The following is a 21,858-nucleotide window of genomic DNA, read 5'->3' on the forward strand; positions in this document are numbered from 1 at the left end:
CGGTTTCAGGACAGTAAAACATCAGGCTTTCTTGGCTGCATGGAGAGAGATAGACGGGGAGTAAGTAAATCAAAGCATATGCTGACAGAAACTCACTCTTAATTTCAAAGGCCTCTACCACGATCTTGACAAGGCCCTAAGATACCAAACTATTAAAAACATAAGGGGGTGCCAAAACAACCGCTGTGATGCTGGGAAGAAAATTAATGCTGCGGATGATGCCTGATGTCACGGCGCAGCCGGAGAGCTTTTACTACAAAAAACCTCTGAAATCTGAAATTAATTTCAGAAATAAAGACCCTTGTGCTGAACAGATGCATAACTACACTGGAAACCATAGGGAGGCGATGCAGTTTCCAGGCACGGAAGCGTTTTCGGTTCATCTCCCTCATCCTAAAGTACGTCTGCGAGCTAGAAGGTGTCTATTTACCTTTCCACTAAGGAGACAGAAGTGGGCTCATGAGTTCAAGACAATAGAGCTGCCAGAACCAGAATTCGCTCCTCTACCACTACCTCTCACACACTATGATTTATGGGTAGTAATTACTTCACTGCCGGTGACATCATCTCACCACGCTTCCCGCACAAAAGTGACTAATTAGCTGTGCTGTCTTCTGATGCCTGCAATGTCTTTTTTCCTCCTATTTTTTGTATGGAAGACAAGGCATGTCAAAACAAGACATTTCAACATCCCAAGGCAACACAGCTATCTCTGTAGCAACCTTTCTAAGCAGGCATACATTAATACACCATGTCTGTCGCTCTCTCACACATTCCCAGTCACAGACAAACACAGTGTCTCTAAACCCCAGCAGACGCCTTCTAAACAGTTTACTCAGAGAACAAATGCAATGCATGATGGGTAGAAGTTTCCAGTTGATATACCCTTATACAGCGCACTATTTGAGGGGACAACAACCAATTGTAGTGGTGTCTGAAACCATTGTGGACATGATCAAGGGCACTTATTTAACCCCATAATGCACCTCAATATATTATAACTGATGCACAGAATACACCATTCACTAAGAATGAATTCCCGTGTCTTGACAGAAGACTTCCAGTGCGCTCAGTTTCCAAATTCGCTCTCTCATTTAGTGGACTATATTAGTGGAATAAAGTAGGGAATGGTTAATAAGGGTATAGGGAGTGATTTTGGACACTATGTGGTTGACTGCTTAGGGAATGACTTTGCAGGCAGCGTTTACACATGAAGATACCTCACATAACTGATTTCAGACAGACTTCTGACACAACAGTTTAATGATCTACAAGAAGAGACCACTGAAAAGCATCACTGATGTCTATTTACAACATGTTTTTTAAGCATTGATCATTGTAGCTGTACTAGCCAATCACAGACATATCTGATGAGTGTGTGTGAACACAATAGAGTACCTCAGGGATAACGTGTTTTTGTAGGCAAAACACGGAAGCAAGTTAGCATTTTAGGACTTCCGGTTCCATCGCCCCGAAGTCAATGGGTTTTTTGAATGGGTTTTTGTTAAATCGCCTGAAATAAGGTCTGTGGTTAACAAAGCCTCTAAATATTTTCACGTTTTGATCTATGACATAAAACACACCAGTTATAACCCGCTTGTGATTTTTTTAAACCTTTATTGTGTCTTAAAGACGGCGGTTGCTAACAAATTGCTAAAAGGGACTACTTCCTTTGGCGGGGACTTTAGACGTCATCATGACAAACAGGACATTTGGACAGCATTTCTCATGAAAAAGTGGATAAGTATTCATACACAGCGCAGATCATAATCAGCGAGCATGTTTTTAAATCAAGTTATTTTCTAAATAAAGTTTGAGGAAGTCTGGTGGTGGTGACGTTGATCCGCGACCATGGTGTGCTGTAGTCCGTTTATAGCCTAGTGTTAGCTTTTTATATCTGACGACTTTATTTAGGCTTAAAAATGTATAAATGTGTGTTGTGTTAACTTGTGAAGATTATCTTGATAGACAAAACGTGCAAGTGTCATAACCCTTTGTTAAACACAGAGCTTATTTTTCCGATTTTCCAAAAGTCTATGGGAAAAATGCATAGGCTTTCAATCGAGGGAACCTGTGTGCCGCTAACTTCCGGGTTGGCCTACAAAAACACGTCATCCCTGAGGTACTCTATTCAGCCCATCAGAGGTGTTTATGAATCCGCTCAACTGTGGTCACAATTTCAGTGCCGACTTGGTATCGCGGTCGGTACTTTTGACAACTGATGCACAGAATAAACCATTCACTGTGAAAATGAATTCCCGTGTCTCGACAGAAGACTTTCAGTGCACTCAGTGTCCAAATTCACTCACTCATTTTGTGGACAATATTTGTGGAATAAAGTAGGGAATAGTTAATAACGGTATAGGGAGTGATTTTGGATACAGCCAAAAAGTATTTGGACTTTTGCACATGAGGGTACCTCACAAAACTGATTTCTGACAGACTTCTGAGGAAACTATTTAATATTCTACAACAAAACAGAGAGCTTTGGTGATAAATTAGCGAATATTTAATTACTTCAATAGTAATTTCTAGCTAGAATGACATCAAAAGCGGACAATATTGGTCAAAATTGTACATTTACACACAAACTGACCACTAACTACAACTTCAGGCGCCATCTTTATTTTTTAGTTCAATTGTCACAGAATGGAATGCACAGGACTGTGGGATAACAAAGGAAGTGAAAGATACATCTATGCTGCCTTTGAAAATGGATTAGATGAAGGTATCTCAGGAGACAGGAAACAAATCTAACTATTGCATCAGTGCCGTGATGCCTTCCTACCTTGGAATGCATCCTCCGAAGGTAGCATTTTTCATACACTTTTATACACAGCTGTTGCCAGATAATACTGGACCATGTTCATAGTCAATGTGATGAACTACACTATGGTTACTCTGCTAGGACACCTGTGAGAACTACCTTCATACATCCAGGTTAAAAACAACTGCAAAAAAGTTTCAGAAAAGTGAAGTTATTTTTGAGAAAAGGTCAATTGGTTTGATATTTTGTAAACTAACGCAATGGCATTCGTGCTGTTTAAAGTGTGGCTTCAAGCGTCCAAATGATTTTCTCTCTGTGTTTTATACAGCTAGTACAGATCTTACTGTATTGCACATTATTTGTTTCTTATTCTTCAGAAAAGGTTGCTTTTGTGTCGCATCCAGGCCTCAGTTCAAATCAATATCAAAATAGCTATCTATTGTATACTTCACGAGTGGGGAAAAAAGAAATAATCACCCTCAGTAATACTGAACAACAAGTGTAACCCGTGGCTTTTATGACTTTAGAAAGACCAAGAACACCTGTAATCATCATCACCACATATTGTACTGTACAACCAGTGACCTCAACATGACTTCATGTCCTTGAAAAGATGCCTCAACAGTGAGAATGAAATACTTTATCAAACAAAGATATAAGAAAATAAAAAACATCCAAAAATACTTTCTCTGAAGAGAAACATATATTAAGCAATAATGGATTTGCCCTGCAATTAAACTTGCATTTACACTTTCTGATAGGCCTACTGTATCTCACTATGTGAAAATTTATATATATATATAAAAACCTTAGAACCTTTCCAACTTTCTCTTTTAATAAGGCTTTATTCTTGATTAAAATAAATTACAATTTATGTCCAAATAATAACCTTTAATTATCTTTCAATTACAATAAATACATTAAAAATAGAATAGATTGACTGTCTCTCTGTCTTTAAATTAATTGTTGTGACAAGTTAAATGGATGGAAACATAGATTATAATCATGACAATACAGACAATAACATAGGCCTAATCATGAAAAAAATCTGCAATATATTGCAGAACTGCTAAACAATCTAACTACCTGTTGCTAACCCAGCTCTTGTCAAAATCTTGATTAACAGTCTAATGATTTCTAATCAAAAAAAAAAATCGATTTAAATAATATTATTATAAAGTTTAGGACAGATAGACCAAAATGTACTTGAGTTCATTCTTTGTTGACTATTCCTCGTGTCAATCGTGGTGAGTAAATAAAATTCCCAAAAGTCATCCAGCATTGATATTCCATTCGGTTATTGTGTTCTCATCCCACTATCGCGTGGCCAAGTGAAGTTTGTGACCAGTCAGTTCATTACATGATGAACAAAGGAATACTCCACTCCCCCTTTGTGCTCAACTTTGAGAGCAGACGCACCAAAACTCCCGCTAAAATATTACAAAAACGTTTACCTATGTCAGGAAGCCATCCTCGAGGAGTTTTATTTAAAACATATCAAAGTCCATTGAGGCGTGGTCCCTTTTTGTCGTTGTAATCCAAAAGCGTTAAACTTTCAGCGTTCGGATGTTTGGCTTGTATTGATGATAGTGCATTGTCTGCACGTGCTTAGACAGCTCGTTTGACCACGCCCCTTTCACCCTTGACCCCACCCCTTGTCCAATACCATGCAGAAAGACACCTACAATCTTTTGTGAAAAACTTTATTCAAGCTTGTCTACGTTTTTTTTTTTTTTTTTTTCTTTAATAAGGGTAGAAAATGTCAAGATAATAATAATACCTGAATCATTTCTTAACAGCACATCCAGAGATGTGAAATATTCAGTTTTTTTTTCTCCCATTAAATATACAGGTCACTGAATGTATTGAGGGCTTGGATTTTTAGTAAATTACTTATATACGTTTATAAATAAATATACATTCACAACTTATTAGGCTGTATTAGTGACGTGTAGTGGCAACCCTAATATGTGGATAAGTGTAAATAATATTTCTAAGTGTTTCTAATCTCTCTAAGTGCACTGATTCAAACCATCTGTGCTGCCTTCTGTTAGTGCTAAAGAGTTATTTAGTGTGTTGATCTTGTTAATTAATTTTATTAGAAAAAAAAAAAAAACTGATAAGAGTAAAAAATCAGGATTAGGCCTATATATATTTCACATAACATATGTTTACATATAGCCCAGAAGAAAAAAAAAAACATAATTTTGTATATAGATATTGTATTTCATTTTATTACTGCCCTTTAGAAGCTACAGAAGATATGTTTTCCAGAAGACAAAATAATACTCTGATCATATTTTGAGAAATATTTTTTTTAGGGCAGTATTAAAAAAAACATGCTGTTTTTATTACCTTTTTATGTAGTTAAAATAAATGTATATAACCAGAACTCAAATGCGTGTGTGTGTGTGTGTTTGTGTACAGAGTTGTAGTTACATAGCCTACATTTACTGTAGCATATACTGTTAACTAAATAAAAGAGATAATAAAACTGCATGCTTTTAATATTTTATATATATATATATATATATATATATATATATATATATATATATGAACTTTGCCTGTGTCACTGACTCCAGATAACAAGTGAGTACATAGCAAGTAACATAGATACACGAGTTTGCAACCAGCACCCCGACACAATCCATTATCCAAGTCTGCATGACAGACTGATACATTCATATCTTAACTTTGCACAACTGTGGTATTCAATTGGCTTCCTGTCTCTTTTCTCATTTGGGGGATGTAAACAGATTAACGCAAAATCTTTCGAGAGCCCCCTCCCCATTCCCGACACAAACCAGTGCACCCAGAAGGAATTAATTGGTTTCAGCAGTCATCCCTTCTGAACAATCCACTTGAGCGCCCCCAATGTAGCCTCCCGGCAGAGACATCTCATCTGTCTCACACTCCTCCCCCACAGAGTCAATGTCTAGACCCTCTTTCTGCAGTGTGCATCCATGCTCACACTTGACTAGGGCATTAGGTTCACACCCTGCACTATCAGTTGGGATGATGCTAGATAATGACTCAGGCCGAGTTACACTCAGCTCTTGAGACACTGACGAACCAACTGATCTGTTTTTTTTTCCCCCTTATGCAAACATGCCATATTGCAGGCATGTAATGTGATTATCGCATGTTTGTAATGTCTGGATCGCCTCTTTTAGACGCATACCCACCCGCCTGTGTCTTATTGCGGACAAGAACACTGGGGAGGGATGGATGGACGGATGTTTACCACGAATTGAAACAGTGCCGTAATGTCATTATGTGACAGTTCCCTGTCCCTCCAGGTTGCAACAGGCCTGCTTGTCAATCTTTTGGCCATGCATCACTACATATGTCTCATTTAGTGTGACGTACAGAAGCAGTGCTGATGCAGGCAACTGTGTAAGTGGTATTAATAAATAATCTTATTATCAGGTGGTTTTAAGCTTAATAATTTACACTAGAATGTTTTAAAGCATCAAAGTTGTGATACACAATTGATCATTCATTCTTAGACTAAAGAAACTAACTAGGGTTTGTTTACTGGTCTGCCATACAAAGGTAAATCATTCATGTTTATGACTACTTTATTGTGATATCAAATCATTAAAAATTTTGTGAAGCCATTTTCTGTTTCAGTGTTGGTGTAGTTACTGTGTTTGGCCTTTGTGGGGCAGTACTGCTCTCAGAAATGGACATGTACGGTCGTGAAGAATGATTCTTTAGTTTTATGATGTGTTTAATTGAATGAAAATCTGTATGAAGAGAAACAGTCTTGCAAAGGAAGTTCAGTTCCAGCTGATTTTATTTCCTTCTTGGAAAAAGACAAAGTTCTGTACAGAGGTCTGACAGGCAGTGACTTGACACAATTGGCTGGCTTTTGAGTTCACTACTCAAATGTTGAGATATGGTATGGCAAGACAAAACAATATTGTACACAGCATATTGCACAAAATGAAACAATAAAACATATCTATATATTCCAAAAGTCATGAACAACACTCTTAAACATAGGGATGTATAAAGATATATGTTCTTGTTCCTGTCATGATATATCATTGTCAGACATAAACACGCAATCTTTTACTTATTTTACAGTCAATGTACATAGAAATCTTCATGTTGATCCTCTGCCTTAAACACAACTGCTCTACATAAACCTGAATTCAGAAATACAAAATGCTATTCGCCATGCCATAATATACTAAAACAATTAGCTACATTTAGCCAACAAGTAGAAAAGATTAAATATCCTTGTACAATTATGGAGTGAAGACGTACTTCATTGTTCATGAATTATAGGCATTTCGACCGTATCTGTAATTCCATCCAGTGGTTCAAACCGAAACGTGTCACTATAAAAGCACAAAGAAATTGGTATTCAAAAGGTACAGTATCCCCAATAAGGACGCGATAAATCGCAGCTGTCGCTGCAGCTACATACAACCTCATTCAGCGCGCGCATCGTAGGCTAATGACGATTGGTCGTTGAAATGCAGATACTGTCTCTTTAAGAAGCCTGTGGATTGACACTGTAAACATGTTTAGGGGGCAGATTTTGGAGACAACCCAACCCCCTGGCTTTAAAAATCGGAAATCCAAACAGCGATATTCACCGATTGACACCCCCTCGATAGATTTTGTACAAAAATACACTCAGAAAATAATGAAACATTTAATCTCCGTTCCATGTGAGAGGTCATCAATTAAATAATACGAAACAAGACTAGCCCTTCCGCGAGACAGACGGACATGTGCATGTGTAGCCTATACACAACAGACTGACTAGAACACAACTGACTGAGGGGAGCAATGTTTGGCCGTTATAAATACATCGATATAAAAATGCCAGCGCTTAAAAGTTACTTGCGAGAGAACGAGGATGAAAAAGTAAAAGGCAGAGAAAGACAGAGAACGCTCCTCGGATGAATTTTGGTCCTGATTTGTAGTGTAAAGAGTCGAATCATCTGAGTTGCGTCTGAATCCTGATGTCATGACGACAGAAAAGCTGGTGATTGTGATTGTTTATTTGTTTTTGCGTCTCATATGGCGGTTTCGATGAAACAACACCAGTTACGCTTCTCAAACAGCCTTTCGTAGTTAAATCGTAATGAAAGCATGCGATTCTGGTCTAACAAACGATTCTGGTAAACAACCTCAAGCGCGAGCAAATGAATCGCTCGCATGCTCTCCATTCAGTACCTCCAGCAAAACAAGCATTTGACCAGACTTTTTTTTCTGTTTTAAAACGTCCCTTTTTAAGTTGAAGAGGGCGCACAACGTGAACTCGCCACCGCGCAACGCCTTCCTCTGCGTCCAAAGCGCGCCTCCTTCTAGCACCAAACGAGCAAGCTAAGCACTTTCATCTGCACTCTTGTCAGTGGATAATGAGAGCCCACAGTATCTGATGCATGATAAACAAGAGGAATCATGTCGTTGACTCGTCGTCTGACTCATCTCGGAGGATTTTGCAAACCTCCAGTCATTTTTCAAGCTGTCCATTCAATCAGACTCAATAAGTGAACACCAAGTTGGATATTGTCGATTCGAGCCAGTCCCCTGATATCATCTCGCTCACCTCTGGGGTGCAGTAGTCGGGGAACTCAAAGTGCGAGCCGGAGCCCGACTCAAAGTTGAACTCCAAATCTCTGTCCAGAGGCGCTGTGCCAAAGGTGCTGAAGCTGTCAAAGCCGGGGCTGGGGTCCGCCAGCTCGTCCTCGAACTCCTCATCCGAGGAGGACGACTGCGAGGAGGACGAGTGCGAGGCGGAGGGTGTCGGAGACGGCGCGCGGTTGAACTTGAAGCGCGCGGCGGGCTCCGCGTCTTCTTTTCCACTCGCGAACCCGTCATCATACAGGCTCGGCGGGTCGCTGGAGTCCGCCGAGCTGCTCAGAGTGGGACTGGCCGGCACAGCGACGGAGGGCGGGCTGCTATCAGAGCTGCATCCCCCGAACACATGACCGCGCTTCGCTGCTTTCTCGGGTATTTGTTTGGCGGCGGAGACTGACCTGGACTTGTAGAGCGCGTGGTGGTCTGCAGGGATGGAGTGGGCGGTCAGCTCGAGCGCCGTGGACTTTCTGTGCGTCCTGCTGAGAGTTTTCGAGCTCTTTTTGGATGCAGACTTCGCGCCGGGGCTGCCGCTCACGCGCTCCGCCTTCTCCCCAGTCTTGCCGCTGGATGACTTCACCTTCTTCCGAGGTCGATATTTGTAGTCTGGATAGTCTGCCATGTGCTTGAGCCGCAGACGCTCGGCTTCGCGGATGAAGGGGATCTTGTCGCTGTCTTTTAAAAGTTTCCAGCGCTTGCCGAGTCTCTTGGAGATCTCCGCGTTGTGCATGTCCGGCGACTGTTCCATAATCTTGCGCCTCTCTATCTGCGACCAAACCATGAATGCGTTCATTGGCCTCTTGATGTGACCCGATGGGGTTTTGCACCAGGCGATGTCCATTTTATCCCCAGCTGAGTTTGGGGAGCCGGGAGTCTGAGAGGCGTCCATGTCTAGGTCCATCTCCCCTGAATCAATAGAATCGCCGGGGAGCACGTCGCTGTTGTTGCTGATGTGCGTTTGCTCCACCATAGCCAGGTCTGTGCCCATGCACTACAACAGTCTCAACTTTTAATTGCGCACAAAAATCCTACACGTGCTGCAGCTCGAGACGCTTTGAGAGCGCTTAGGAGTCTTTCTTCTTCACTCTTGTGTGAAATATGATTTAGTCAGTTTGGAAACAAAGTTGCTGCTGCTGCTGCTGACGACTGTCTTTTGGTTCAGCACGCCGTCCACAAAGCGCATATCCCCGCGAGGAGCTCTGTCAAGTCCCGGCAATGTCGTCAAAATCAACAGTCTGCCGTTCAACTGCCGGTTCGACTGTAAACGAACCCAGAGTGCGCTCTGGACGCGAAGTATCTGAAGCCGTTTAACAGAAACGGACAAATGTCTTCAGCATAGTTTGTCGTATGACCATGCGGTAGGTTTAGGCGACTGCACTTTTTCATGCTCTGAGCTTCCTATCACCCTTCACAACTTTCAATACTTCTGCTAAACCGCCTCACAAGGATTTATCCTTTTCCGAAGGTATAAAGGAAAGAGAATCCAGCCAATCAGCTGCTGTCACTAGCCTATCCTCAGCCAAAGCCACACCTCGTCGCCGTTCATTGGCTGAATATAGTATCTAATAATAATCGGCGCGTGCAATGAGAAGCTTTCTGTCTGACCTCATTCCATCTACACTGCAAACTTAGTTTTAAAGGCACATTATTCCCCCTTTCCTAGATCGCACGCTGAATTTGGCAAGGGTGCGTAAGTTAGGATAAGCAATTCTGATGTTAGATTATGAGCGATTAAAATGTAAGATGGTAAAACAATCAAGTGTTTACTTTGTCTCGGTGGTATTGCATAAATCATAGAGGGACTGCACATTATTGTTTTATTTACAGTATTAAATTGCGATATGAATAGAATGTTCTGATAGTAGGTAAAACAAACAAACCGAAAAATCTCATCCATTAATATTAAGCATGCGCGTCCGTGCGTTATTTATTTATACACAAAGACAGCGCGCGCCCACATGCCACGCGCTTCTCCATTCAAAGGCAGCATGTTCTTGTTTGTGTTGGTACCTCGCGCTCTGGTTGTCGGGTTGCAAATAATAAAACAAAATAATGATTTTTATTTATTTATTTATTTATTAATGGTGGTTTTCAGCAAAGTATAGTTCCGTTTCACATTCTTACAAATTTTGTATTATAGTCTACTAGAATGAAGCTGATACCAGAATGCACTCACACAGCAAACGAGGTGAAGAAAGCGTTTGGCATCATGACTCTGTTAAAACTGCAATCGTTTATACCTCTAGATGGCGTACTAGAGCCAAAGTAGGGCTGAAAACAGTTGTTATTCCACACAGAGTGTCTGCTCTGAATAACTGTTTAACTAGATAAAACAGATCTGAATATGCATTACGTAATCAAGTCATCTATCATGGATAGAAAATAACAACAAAAGCCAAGCATCTCGAGTCCATTCTCACATTATTGTGAGATGTGAAGATGAAGTGATGCATCTCCACTATCTCTGCTAGCAGACAGTGACTTCCTAAACCCTGAATCAATATAACTGAAATCAATACTTCAATGACCTCATAGCTAAAGTATTAGTTAAAAAAAAAAAAAAAAAAAAAAAAAAAAAACTGTTAACCATTTACCACGCTAATAGTACACCATGTGCATGCGATTTGTCTAAGGCAATTCTGTGGTCACAAGATTTTGAATACAGTAATCAAACACCTTTGACTGTTTAAACAGGTGTGCTGGGAGAGAATGCACACTAGCTTACCTTATCGTGTCTCATTACAGGGACAGATGGCCACCCTGCTACACTTACGATTATTTACTTTAGCAGTTACACCTCAACAGGAACACACCAGCTATAGGCCACATAACTGCTATTTTCTCCAGGTGAGTCAAAGGTGAGTACTGTTGCAAGCCAAAATTGATTATAACATTTGTAATTGGTTTTACTTTGCTAATATGTTTACATTTGCTTATAATCTGTACAACCACAAGGCCATTATATCAATAGGGTAAGTTTTGAGGTTTTGGGCTATTTGGCTTTCAGACTAGTGGGAAGAAAACATTCATAATACACTAATATACACTCACAATGTGTTGTAATAGTACCAAAAAATCATGATCTTAACCTTTATATCCATACTGAAATCTCAGATGGCCAGACAGTGATTGAATCATTTATATATTGGTGTCCAGGATGCCGTGAGCCAGGAAACTGTAGTATATACAATGCGAATTTATAAAAGTTTAGCTTAAATGTGTAATATGAATAAACGGTGCTCATAAACAGCTGTTGAGATAGTATTCTTAATTTAAACTAATAGAGGCTTGGATCCAGAAACAGTATTCCTTACATCACGATTTAACAAGCAGATTCATTTAGATGTGAGATTAGATTTTAATTACACTGAAAAAAAAAAAAAATGAAAAAAATTTGTGCTGCTTGTTCAAATTGCTTAATTAAAATGAGCTAAAGCAACACAATTGCTATACATTTTGTCCCAACTTAATTTGATTGTGTTAAATCCACTTAAATTAATGTAAAATTGAAGTTTAATTATTCAGGTTTTGTTGGGATTACATGAATGATTTGTGATGCGTTAACTGAAACTGGGCGGGGCTTGTTAGTTCCCAGCATGCATTGTATATGTCTAAATCAAGAGAGAGTAGATGTTGAAATTAAGTGTTATTTAATGTATTTTTGAGCAAGATGAGAAAAGGGAGAGACTTGATAGTGTGTAATAGTGTTTAATTTTCGATTATGTTGGAATTATTGGAAAAATTTAAATTACCGCTGTGGAGAACAATGGAGCATTTGCTTAAGTTGTGGATTGATGAACTAATATCATAATATATGCTATATGCTTAGCATTTAAAATGTTAGTGTGTGCTATTGCTAGCTAAAAGTTAATCAATCTTATAATTTAGTTAAGTGATACTAAAATATATGAAGTTGAATTAAATGAATGAATATATTAAATTGAATGCCTGAATCATATCAGGGAGCCATATAAAATTCACTTTGAGACTACTTAATTGGGTCACTTTAAATGAGTTAATTCCATGATGTTAAAGGTAGGCCTACTTGAACAAATTATGTTTGTTTAACTTTAGTGATTCATGTGGGACTGATGTATAAAATGAAATCATGTAAATCCAACAAACTTTTTTTTTTTTTTTTTTTTTTCAGTGTTCAATACATATCTTTAAAGGCTGTTTTCTCAAAATGAAATCTCCACTTCCGAAACACGTACACAGTTTTATTCCTATCTATATATTGAAGGTTTTTACAGAGGGGTTTGTTCATTTATCATTTACCTGATTTTATTCCTAAATACATGGTGATTTTTTTTTTTCTGGCTTTTGACAGTATTTTTCGATTTATGGAGTGACAAAAAGAGATATCCAAATCCCCTCTGTAAAAACCTTTGACTCTAATATGTCAACAAAATGAAACAAGAATTTTGCACCTGGCTTTTTTCACTGTTCTGGAAATGTATGCAAATGAGTGCATATATAATTAGATAATTTGCATATTTAAACAAAACTTGTAATACGAAAAATGTTTGCAATTCTTAACAACCGAGGAAGTATGGTGATATGTATTAGTTACATTTTGTACCCTATTCACCTGTGTCTTTTAAGAAAACAAAAAAACCTACAGGATAAAATTCATGTGCAATTGCCACCGAAAAATGAGCTACAACAGAAGGATCAGAGATGGACAAATCCACTCATAATGAGAGTATTTGATCTCATAGGCTGAAACGAGAGGCTTTAGTAATGGTCTGGCGGCACGGCAGCACCGACGGCAGCATGCTTAATTCACTCATTCACTCCCCACTACCACAGTGTTCAATCCAAACCCCACTCCTCAAGCTTGGCTTAGTGTTGCCATGGAAATCCTGACTGTTTGCTCTCAAAACACATTCAGACAAGAAAGTACATGATCTAGCCAGTCTTAGCCCAGCGGAGCTGAACTACACAGTCTACAAGGACACGGGAACGGCCTCATCAATCTGCATGTCGATCTCTTCTCTTTCTCCAAACACATACACAAACTGATATTAATGGATTTGCATAGATGTCAATCTGATGGCTGGGGTTATATAGACAAGCGGCCAACGGAATAGATCTGGGTTTATGAAAATGAGCTTATCCTGCATTTGCCAGGAAGATAAATTGGGGCAGGGAACAGTGCAGACAGTGTGTACACTGAGGTCAGAATGATAGTTGGAGCCGTTATGACACGGTCTGGAGGAGCGTGCCTTAGAGTTATTCATTACATTCTTTATGTCCAATCATTGCTGCCTTCCTCATTACCAGGCTAATTTCTCCAGCCTCCCTGCGCCGCTGCCGTCGCACAATGGAGTCTTTGTGCATGCGAGCATGTGTGTGTGTGTGTGTATCTGTGTGAGATTGCTAAGCACCATTGAAACCGTTCAACTGAAATATAACTGTGGTCCAACTTGACCCCAGCAGGTATTCCTCTTAGCTTTTAAAGTTGCCTTTGCCATCTGTAATGCTTTAAGTTTTCATAATCTTAACTTCTGCAAAAAAGGTCACCCAAATGTCTGTCCCTTTCTTTAGTGGGATAAGTTTGCTTGTGGTGAGGTCGCCGAGATAACTTCCATCGGAGAGAGAGCCAAAACGGTTACAGCCAATTGTCCAGCTCAGCAGATTATTTTCCCCTGGAGCAGAAGACTGAGGTAAGAACACGGCTGATCGCTTATCTTTCACAAGGGTTTACTTCCCCATTGCAGCAATAAATCAGGAACGGCGCCCAAAGACACGCCTCCTTTTTCAGGTTTCACGTGTTTCTAACGTTCACCAGTGCAACTCAGTGCAAGAGCTTCCAAGAACAGTAACGTTTATCTTGATAGCATCACTTCATCAGCACAACTATTCTCAAAAGTGGTTTCATGTTAATTATGAGCTGATGTATTTGCTCGATAAAGAGACCATAGAAAAACGGAACAGTATTTGTTGGATAGATTCCAGGAATGATATAATCAGGTTCATTTGTTTAAAGTGTTACCAACCGTTATAAACTGAGGAGGTGATGCTAAATAAAGACCAGCCGTTATAATGACACCAGTATAACTGTTCATCCAGAGACATGTTTATTTCAATTCATGTTTTTCAGCTACATGTTATTTATTAAGTGGGTGAATCTCATGAGACCTGTTAAGAAATTCTCAGTTATATTTCCCCCATTAAAAAAACAACAACAACAAAACAAAACAAAAGAAAAATGATTAAGAAATAAAGAGAAAGGAAAGCATCAAACACTGTTTTGCAACCATTAAGATTTTTTTTGCATTGTGGTATTATTTTATGACAATTAAACACTCTCACGCAATTCTCATTAGTGTAATGTCATTAAAATTACTTTCTTATTATTGTAATGTGAAAGACATATTCACATATTATTTGAATATTCATATATCCCAAAAAAAAAAAAAAAAACTAAATCAACTAAAGTGATAAAAAAGAATACTGTATTAGTGTAATGACAATATAATGGGAATCACCATTATGAATAATGGAAAATATTCTTTCTTGTAGGGGAAAAAAAAAAAAAGTTAAATGTCTGAATCTATTACAATAATTAATTTCATTAAAATAATTTCACAATGGAAAAATGTTGTGTCTTAAGGTTAGTCTTTGTTATATTTATGCAAAATCAAATGTATTTTTTCCCTCATTAAAGGGATAGTTCACCCAAAAATGATCTGATCTCACCCTCAAGCCATCTTAGGTGTATATGACTATCTTTTTTCAGATGAACACAGTCGGAGATATATTTTAAAATATCCTTAGTCCTCCAAGGTTTATAATTTTTGCGAATGGGGGGCCGCGTTTTGACGCCAAAAGTAATGCATCCATCCATAAAAAAAGTAATCCATACGACTCCAGGGGGTTAATAAAGGCCTTCTGAAGTAAAGCGATGCTTTTTGTAAGAAAAATATCCATATTTAAAACTTTATAAATTCAAATAATTAGCTTCCGGCGGAATGTGCAAGTCAATGCGGCGGAAGAGTATCCTTCAACCTGACGCACAACTTAATGATGAATGCAGAGGCACAGAGGTGAGAGCAAAACAAATCACCGGTCATGGATTATAAGTCTAAAACAATAATTTTTTAAGAGAAAAAGAAGAGAAGCTTTAATTTGTTGTACAGGCCTATTTGTTTGAACCGCGAGAGGCGTCTAAGTTTACGCTACTCTTACATCCTGCGTCATACATCGCGTCAGAGGATTACTCATTTAGCGCAAGTCGACTTGCGCATTCTGCGTACGGTCATCTACTGGAAGCTAGTTATTTGAATTTATAAAGCTTTAAATATGGATATTTTTCTCATAAAAATGCATTTCTTTGCTTCAGAAGGCCTTTATTAACCCACTGGAGTCGTATGGATTACTTTTTTTATGAATGGATGCAAAATTTTTGGCTTTTGGTTGAGAATTTGTTGCTTTTTTTAATTTTTTTTAATAAAATGTATCTTCACGTGTATGAATAGAAGCAGGTAAAGATTGTTGACATCTGGTGTATAATATAATGTATAGTTCTGCTGTATAGTCACCAAATTAAAACATTTTTTTTTTTTTCAATTTTGTGTCTCTGACAGCTTAAACTTGATCTCTTATTTAGTAAACACTAGAGGTTTTACTCAAGGTTATGAATAGAGCTTGTGCTACTCAGGAGGCAACAAAAAGTGTTTTGATGAACAGAGTGCATTCACTTGTAGAAAGGTCTTGTTTATGTTTTGCAAGCAACCTTGAGCTGTAGTTTTTCTCTGGGTTATTGCAAGTAGTTTGTGCTTTTAAGTAAGAGAAGAGGGAAATGTTCTTGTGGACAGCAAAGCGAGTGAGGAAAGAATGGTTAAATTTATACAGTTATGGAAAGTGAATGGCCACTCTGCATTGAAAGTTATGTAATTTGGCTCAAGGTTTGTACCAAAAGTGGAGTATGTTTAGGTGAATATTGGAACAACATGTTTAGCCTTGTTCTTTAAGGGAGGTTTTGCCTTATCAGGTTATAGTTTAGCTGACACCTGACTCTTTGGTTTGGGGGTGTGTGTGTGTGTGTGTGCATGCGTTCGTGTGTGTATGTTTGTGTGTGGTTCAGGTAAAGCCTACGTTATGGGGACAAAATGTCCCCACATGACTTTTTTTTTGGTACCCATGAGGAAAACAGCTTATAAATCATACCAAGTGATGTTTTTTTAAAAAATGTAAAAATTCAGAAAGTTTTCTGTGATGGGTAGGTTTAGAGGTAGGTTTAGGGTTAGGAGATAGAATATACAGTTTGTGCAGTATATTATGTCTATGGAAAGGCTCACGTCCATTTTCCTGTCTGTTGGAGTTAGGGAGGACACATCATTGACTGAACAGGTGCTGTATCATACACTAGATAGATCCACACACACACACAAACACACACACGCACACACACACACTTACAATACATGAAACTCAAACCCACTGACCTAAATGAATCTCAGTCAGGTCTAAGATGAGAAATATTCAACATATGTTTTAAGTTCAACCAAAAAAAAACAAAAAAAGAGAAAAGCTTAAACTCTTCTGCACTGAAAAGGGCAACCTGCACATGGTTTACATCAGTACACTTATTTTGATGGGTTGACTAACATACTAAAGTACTTGATTACAATTTTAACTGTAATGTTTTATTCAATATTACATTTAAAGTTAAAATATTTTAAAAGTACTAAATTGCAACTTGATCATTATAAAATGCGTAATTACATGGCATATATAGAAATGAAAACAAAGTATATTTTAGTTTAGCATAAATGCTTGTCAGTACTTGCCATATTTCAAAGACAATATAAGTAATTTTAAAATTGCATATAAATATTTCCTTAAGTCTTACTTAAGAAAAGCAGTTCAACTAATTTAATATAAATGTATTAATGTAAATTTTCACTTTTATTGCAATTAACATGCAACATTAAGTGTCTGTAAAAATGACATTCACTTAAGTATATTCTTTTAAAGTTTGTAATTTCCATAATAAGTACTCTTTCTTTTAAGTTTGCTAAAGTGTACTTCTTTTTCACAAGGGAGATATTTTTGAGTGAGCTATTCCTTTAATAAACACATATGCAAGAGAAAGAGAGAGTGAGAATAGTGAAGGGAGGAGAAATAGAGAAAAGTGTTTTTCTTGGACTCAGAACAATTATTGCTTTCACAATTGCAGACAGCAGGGTATCAGTACAGGAGACAGAGAAAGCAGATCACTCCAGCAGTTCATCACGCACTCAGATACTGGCTGCCTTTCCAGTTTCTCTCCCTTAACTGTCTCAACCATATGGATTTGAGGACAAAGACATTACATTTATGCTAATTACAACAGTCATGTGCAGACAAAGGACTGCAAAGGTGTACCTGTACCATGATAAAGACACTCAGAATGCCACACATATGAAAAGCCAGATGAGGAGAGAGTGGGCATGTGAGCGTGTTTATATGACATCAGAGGAGACTGTGACATTTAAAGGATGAGAGACCCTTTTCATACTGAAACCTGGAAACTTAGAAGCCATTTTCATATCATTGATGCACTTCATAGGGTAAGAAGAGAGAACAGAGGGGCGGAAAGAAAGAGCGGTGGAGAGGATGTTTGGAAGTGAGACAGAGAGGGAAGTCAAACATCGAAAGTTGAGGTGAATAGAGAGAATACAAATGAAGGTGGATGAAGCGCAACACCGTCTCTCTCTCGCATACAATTTCCCTTTCTCTTGTTTATTAATCTATAGCGCCGCTGTTACTCCCCGGCAGCGGAGACAAGTATAGCAGAATGTCAAGACGGGGTTTTCAGGTGGCACGGCACACCAAAAACTTCCCGGCGTCCCTTCTGCTTAACGAATGATGACGCATCATTCTGCTGACACAAGTCATCTGATTGCTGTGTCACGGCAATGGTTTTAGGCGAGTGGCAGCGCTCTGGCTACAGACGTAGAGTCTTTTTTTCCTCCCAGACGCACTGCGGCACAGCCAGACAACTAGAGTGGAAGCACAGGAGCTCACAGCTGCAGTCTACTGGCTTGTTTTGGGGAGGCAGAGGAGCCGAGGACTTCCTCTCGAAATACCGTCATTCTGCTTCTCTCCGCCGTTTAGGGATAATTTTCATCGGGGCAAAGCGATTGAAGAGAGTAGAGCCAAGAAAGAAGACGAACTCTGAGTCAAACAACTTGGAATTACGCTCCGTCTCATATGCAGACAGAAAATTTGGAGAAACAAGTCTGGATCGAGATTTTTTGGGGGCTGCTGATGCCATTGTCTGCATGAACAGGACGGTGTTCCCAAGACTGATCGATGATAAAGACTTGGATTCCAGCATCCGTCCCGTCGTAAACCCGTCCCATCCTGAGACGTCCAGTCAGCCGGGCCCGCCTGCATTCCCATTCGCAGCGACTGGCCAAAGTGGCCGTTCCGCTCCAAGGTTAAAGTGGCTTTCGGTCCTAGACTTAGTCCTTGTCCAGAGAGCAGGGCAGAGCCGAACAGAAGCAGCGACGCAGCAGCTGAGCTGAGCTCAGCCAGACAGACGTGGTGACCTAAATCAGCCCCAGTCATGTCTGGACGCAGCCAGAGCGAGGCAGACGGAGAGGAAGACAGAGCGAGAGAGGGGGAGAAAGCGACCCACACCTACTGACTAGTACATATACTCGCACTACGGTAGGTTTAGACGACTGCAATTAGCCTGTAGTTCAGTTCTTGCTGATGCTGTCCTTAGCTGAGATTAGCTTGTTTGTGGCTGTGCTTCTATCTTTGTGCCATAGGGATGGAGATAAACGAAGGAGGCTGTAAGGGGAGGGGGAGACGGAGTTGTCTCTCTCTCCCTCTCTCGCTCTTTTTCGGCACCGCTTTATTTCGTTCTATTAGCTGGTGTTCATATTCTCAGTGTGTCTGCGCTGATCTCCACCATTGCTGCAGAGCGAAACATAGAATCGTTGTCCCCCTCACCTCCCCCGTTTGCACTTTTGGGTCCAGGTAAGATATTCACTTATTCGTCTTCGACAGGCAAATATGCATACCCCTTAGTTTGAGTGCGTGTTGGTGGGCGGGCGGTTATGTGCATTACATTTATTTGCTTTTGGTAAATCCGACGCACGTTAAAACGCAATATCATGAACGAGCACATCCCTCTCTTCCCAAGCGCAGACTCCAAGGGAATATTACGAATTTTCAGTTTGTAGGCTATGCTGGCGGTGCACATTTCTCTTGTACTAAAGGACAGCTAATAACATCACTCAGATTAGGCTCAGATAGTATAGTAAGAATGACAGAGCTTTTTTTTAAAGTAAAACAAAGGTAGGAATGTCTTTTAACAGTGTGTTAAAGTAAGTAAAAGTGTATGATGTAAGCCTTTATTTGATTCTGGGAACAAATTTACAATGCATGCCAACGTCTCAATATTTTTCTTGGCACAAATCATCCTACGCTCAGCAGGAACTCAATGCTGGTCACAGGAGAAAACAGAAGACTGATATCTAGAATGTCTAGACTCGGATTTCTCCTGCTAGCAAAACCCCTATTAGTAATTTTCTTGGAAAAGTACAACTTTACAGTTTAATTCACATCCACCTGCGCGGCGACCCTCAGTAAGTGCTCTCATACGCAGTTGTCATTGATGAGAGCTCAGAGAGGTTTTTCTCTGTTAAGAGGCTCTTAGGTAAAAGTTACAGGTGTCATATTACATTTCAGTACTGTGAGATATGTAATCTTATGTTATGCTCTTTCAGTGTCAAATACAGTCGGGTGCGCAGCACGGCGCCAGAACAAGATGGGCCATCTGTTCTACGTGGGGGGCATAAAGTAATGTCAACCTACCCATGCAGGTGTAGACTAACTGGTGCTATGTTTTAGATGATGGAACACTTATTATAATATTTGTAATTGTACAATTATTTATTATTATATTATATTATATTATATTATATTATATTATATTATATTCATTTTATTACTGTTGTTTACTTCAGCTTAACATACATGCATTGTCTGTTTCTGAGTATATAGACAGTTTGGCAATCAAAGCTTTATGCTAATTCTCACTGATGCATTTACAGTAATAAATTTAAGATGAGTAAAGAGACAACTCACTCTTTGCTAAGCCCCTTAAACTAATGTACTCACTGCAAAAATCAGTGATAGTTTTGTAACTGCCATGTTTTAAAAGGCTACCCTGCAATTCATAACTACAGTGGACTTTATTATTCCCCAATCTGTGTATTTAGCATATTTTACTTTGAATAGGTTGTTTGCACATGACGTCATTGCTGTGACGCGAAATGCAGCTGGAGGGCAGGAAGTGATTTTTCTATATAGGAATCGCTATCACAAACTCAAAATTCCTATGTTTTTCGTCGTTTATGGTTGCTCAAATCGATCAAACTGAGAAACCATGAAGAGCTTTTAACATTTATGTAACTTTTATTGTTTTTAACTTTAAAAGTTGTCGCCTTTAATAGTGTTTTGCGTCTGCTGATACTAAAATTAATATGGATACATGCTTACCTTTTTTGTTTTTGACTTAGTTAAATATTCACATTCTTCATGGTATCGTTTGCAGGGAAGAAAAGCTATTTTATCCCATTGCAAGATCATTTGATGTTTTCACTTACATAGAATTCCGTTCACTTTGTTGATCTGGTTACCGTATCGGAGAGAGTAGAGCCTTGGAGAATCGGGGGGGGCACATTCAGTGTATAGACACCGACACTGTATTTTTTGTAATTATTTCAATAAATGATAACCAAAATCAAACCCACAGAAGCTTGTGAACAGTTTTGATATGGCTGCGTGCAAGTTATGCTCATTCACAAACAAAATTAGTGTTTTTACATGTAGAAAAGGCGAAAATTTAATAACACCGTCCAGTTTTTTCCCTGAAAAATGATGTGAGCTCCTGTTGCAATTCTCGATTCAGCATGAATGACCTACAATGGTGACATTTTTCACAATCACAATAAAATCAAAATACTGCCCTAAACTTGCTAGCAGAAAGGCAGCGCGATATAAACAAACAAGACTAAAACTCAACATGGTGTGACAACATCTTCACATTCTCTATATCTACCGCCTCAATGGCAGGTAAGTCTTTCAGTAGAAAAATCGCTCATCTTCATAACATAAGGATCACGTCCAACATATGTTGTGATTTTCTGTTTATATCTTTCTAAAACAGCACAGTATGGACTTTCCTCCATCTCGTCCATTCTAATTTTCACTTCCTGCCCTCCATCTGAATTTCGCACGTCATCAGAATCAAGTGATTGCAAACATGCTATTACCCAAAAATGTTTTGCTTTGATACCCCTGTGCTGGAGATGAAGACTGTGTCCCCGCTTGACACTTGCAGTGAAGTTTGTGGTTATAGCATCTCAGTCACTGCAATCAATACCAGTCATTTGTGGCGGATGAGTTTAAGTTTCCCTCTCTAGGATAACGAATATAAATAATAGATTTTAGGATGAATTCAATGCCGTCTCTCTCTG

At 39.1% G+C, this 21,858-nt stretch overlaps 1 protein-coding gene across 1 annotated transcript; it reads right to left on the reverse strand.

Moving 5' to 3' along the window:
- Positions 1 to 6,551: 6,551 nt before the first annotated feature.
- On the reverse strand, positions 6,552 to 9,814 carry sox4a (SRY-box transcription factor 4a). Its single transcript, XM_048201235.1, has one exon. It carries the CDS (start codon positions 9,357 to 9,359, stop codon positions 8,277 to 8,279), a length of 1,083 nt encoding a protein of 360 aa, XP_048057192.1. The 5' UTR covers positions 9,360 to 9,814; the 3' UTR covers positions 6,552 to 8,276.
- Between the last annotated feature and the right edge of the window lie 12,044 nt (positions 9,815 to 21,858).

Source organism: Megalobrama amblycephala, linkage group LG9 (genome assembly GCF_018812025.1).
Source record: "Megalobrama amblycephala isolate DHTTF-2021 linkage group LG9, ASM1881202v1, whole genome shotgun sequence".
NCBI classification, from domain to species: domain Eukaryota; kingdom Metazoa; phylum Chordata; class Actinopteri; order Cypriniformes; family Xenocyprididae; genus Megalobrama; species Megalobrama amblycephala.

Coding starts and splice junctions, on each gene's coding strand:
- sox4a (XM_048201235.1), bottom strand. CDS start 9,359: ATGGGCACAGACCTGGCTATGGTGGAGCAAACGCACATCAGCAACAAC.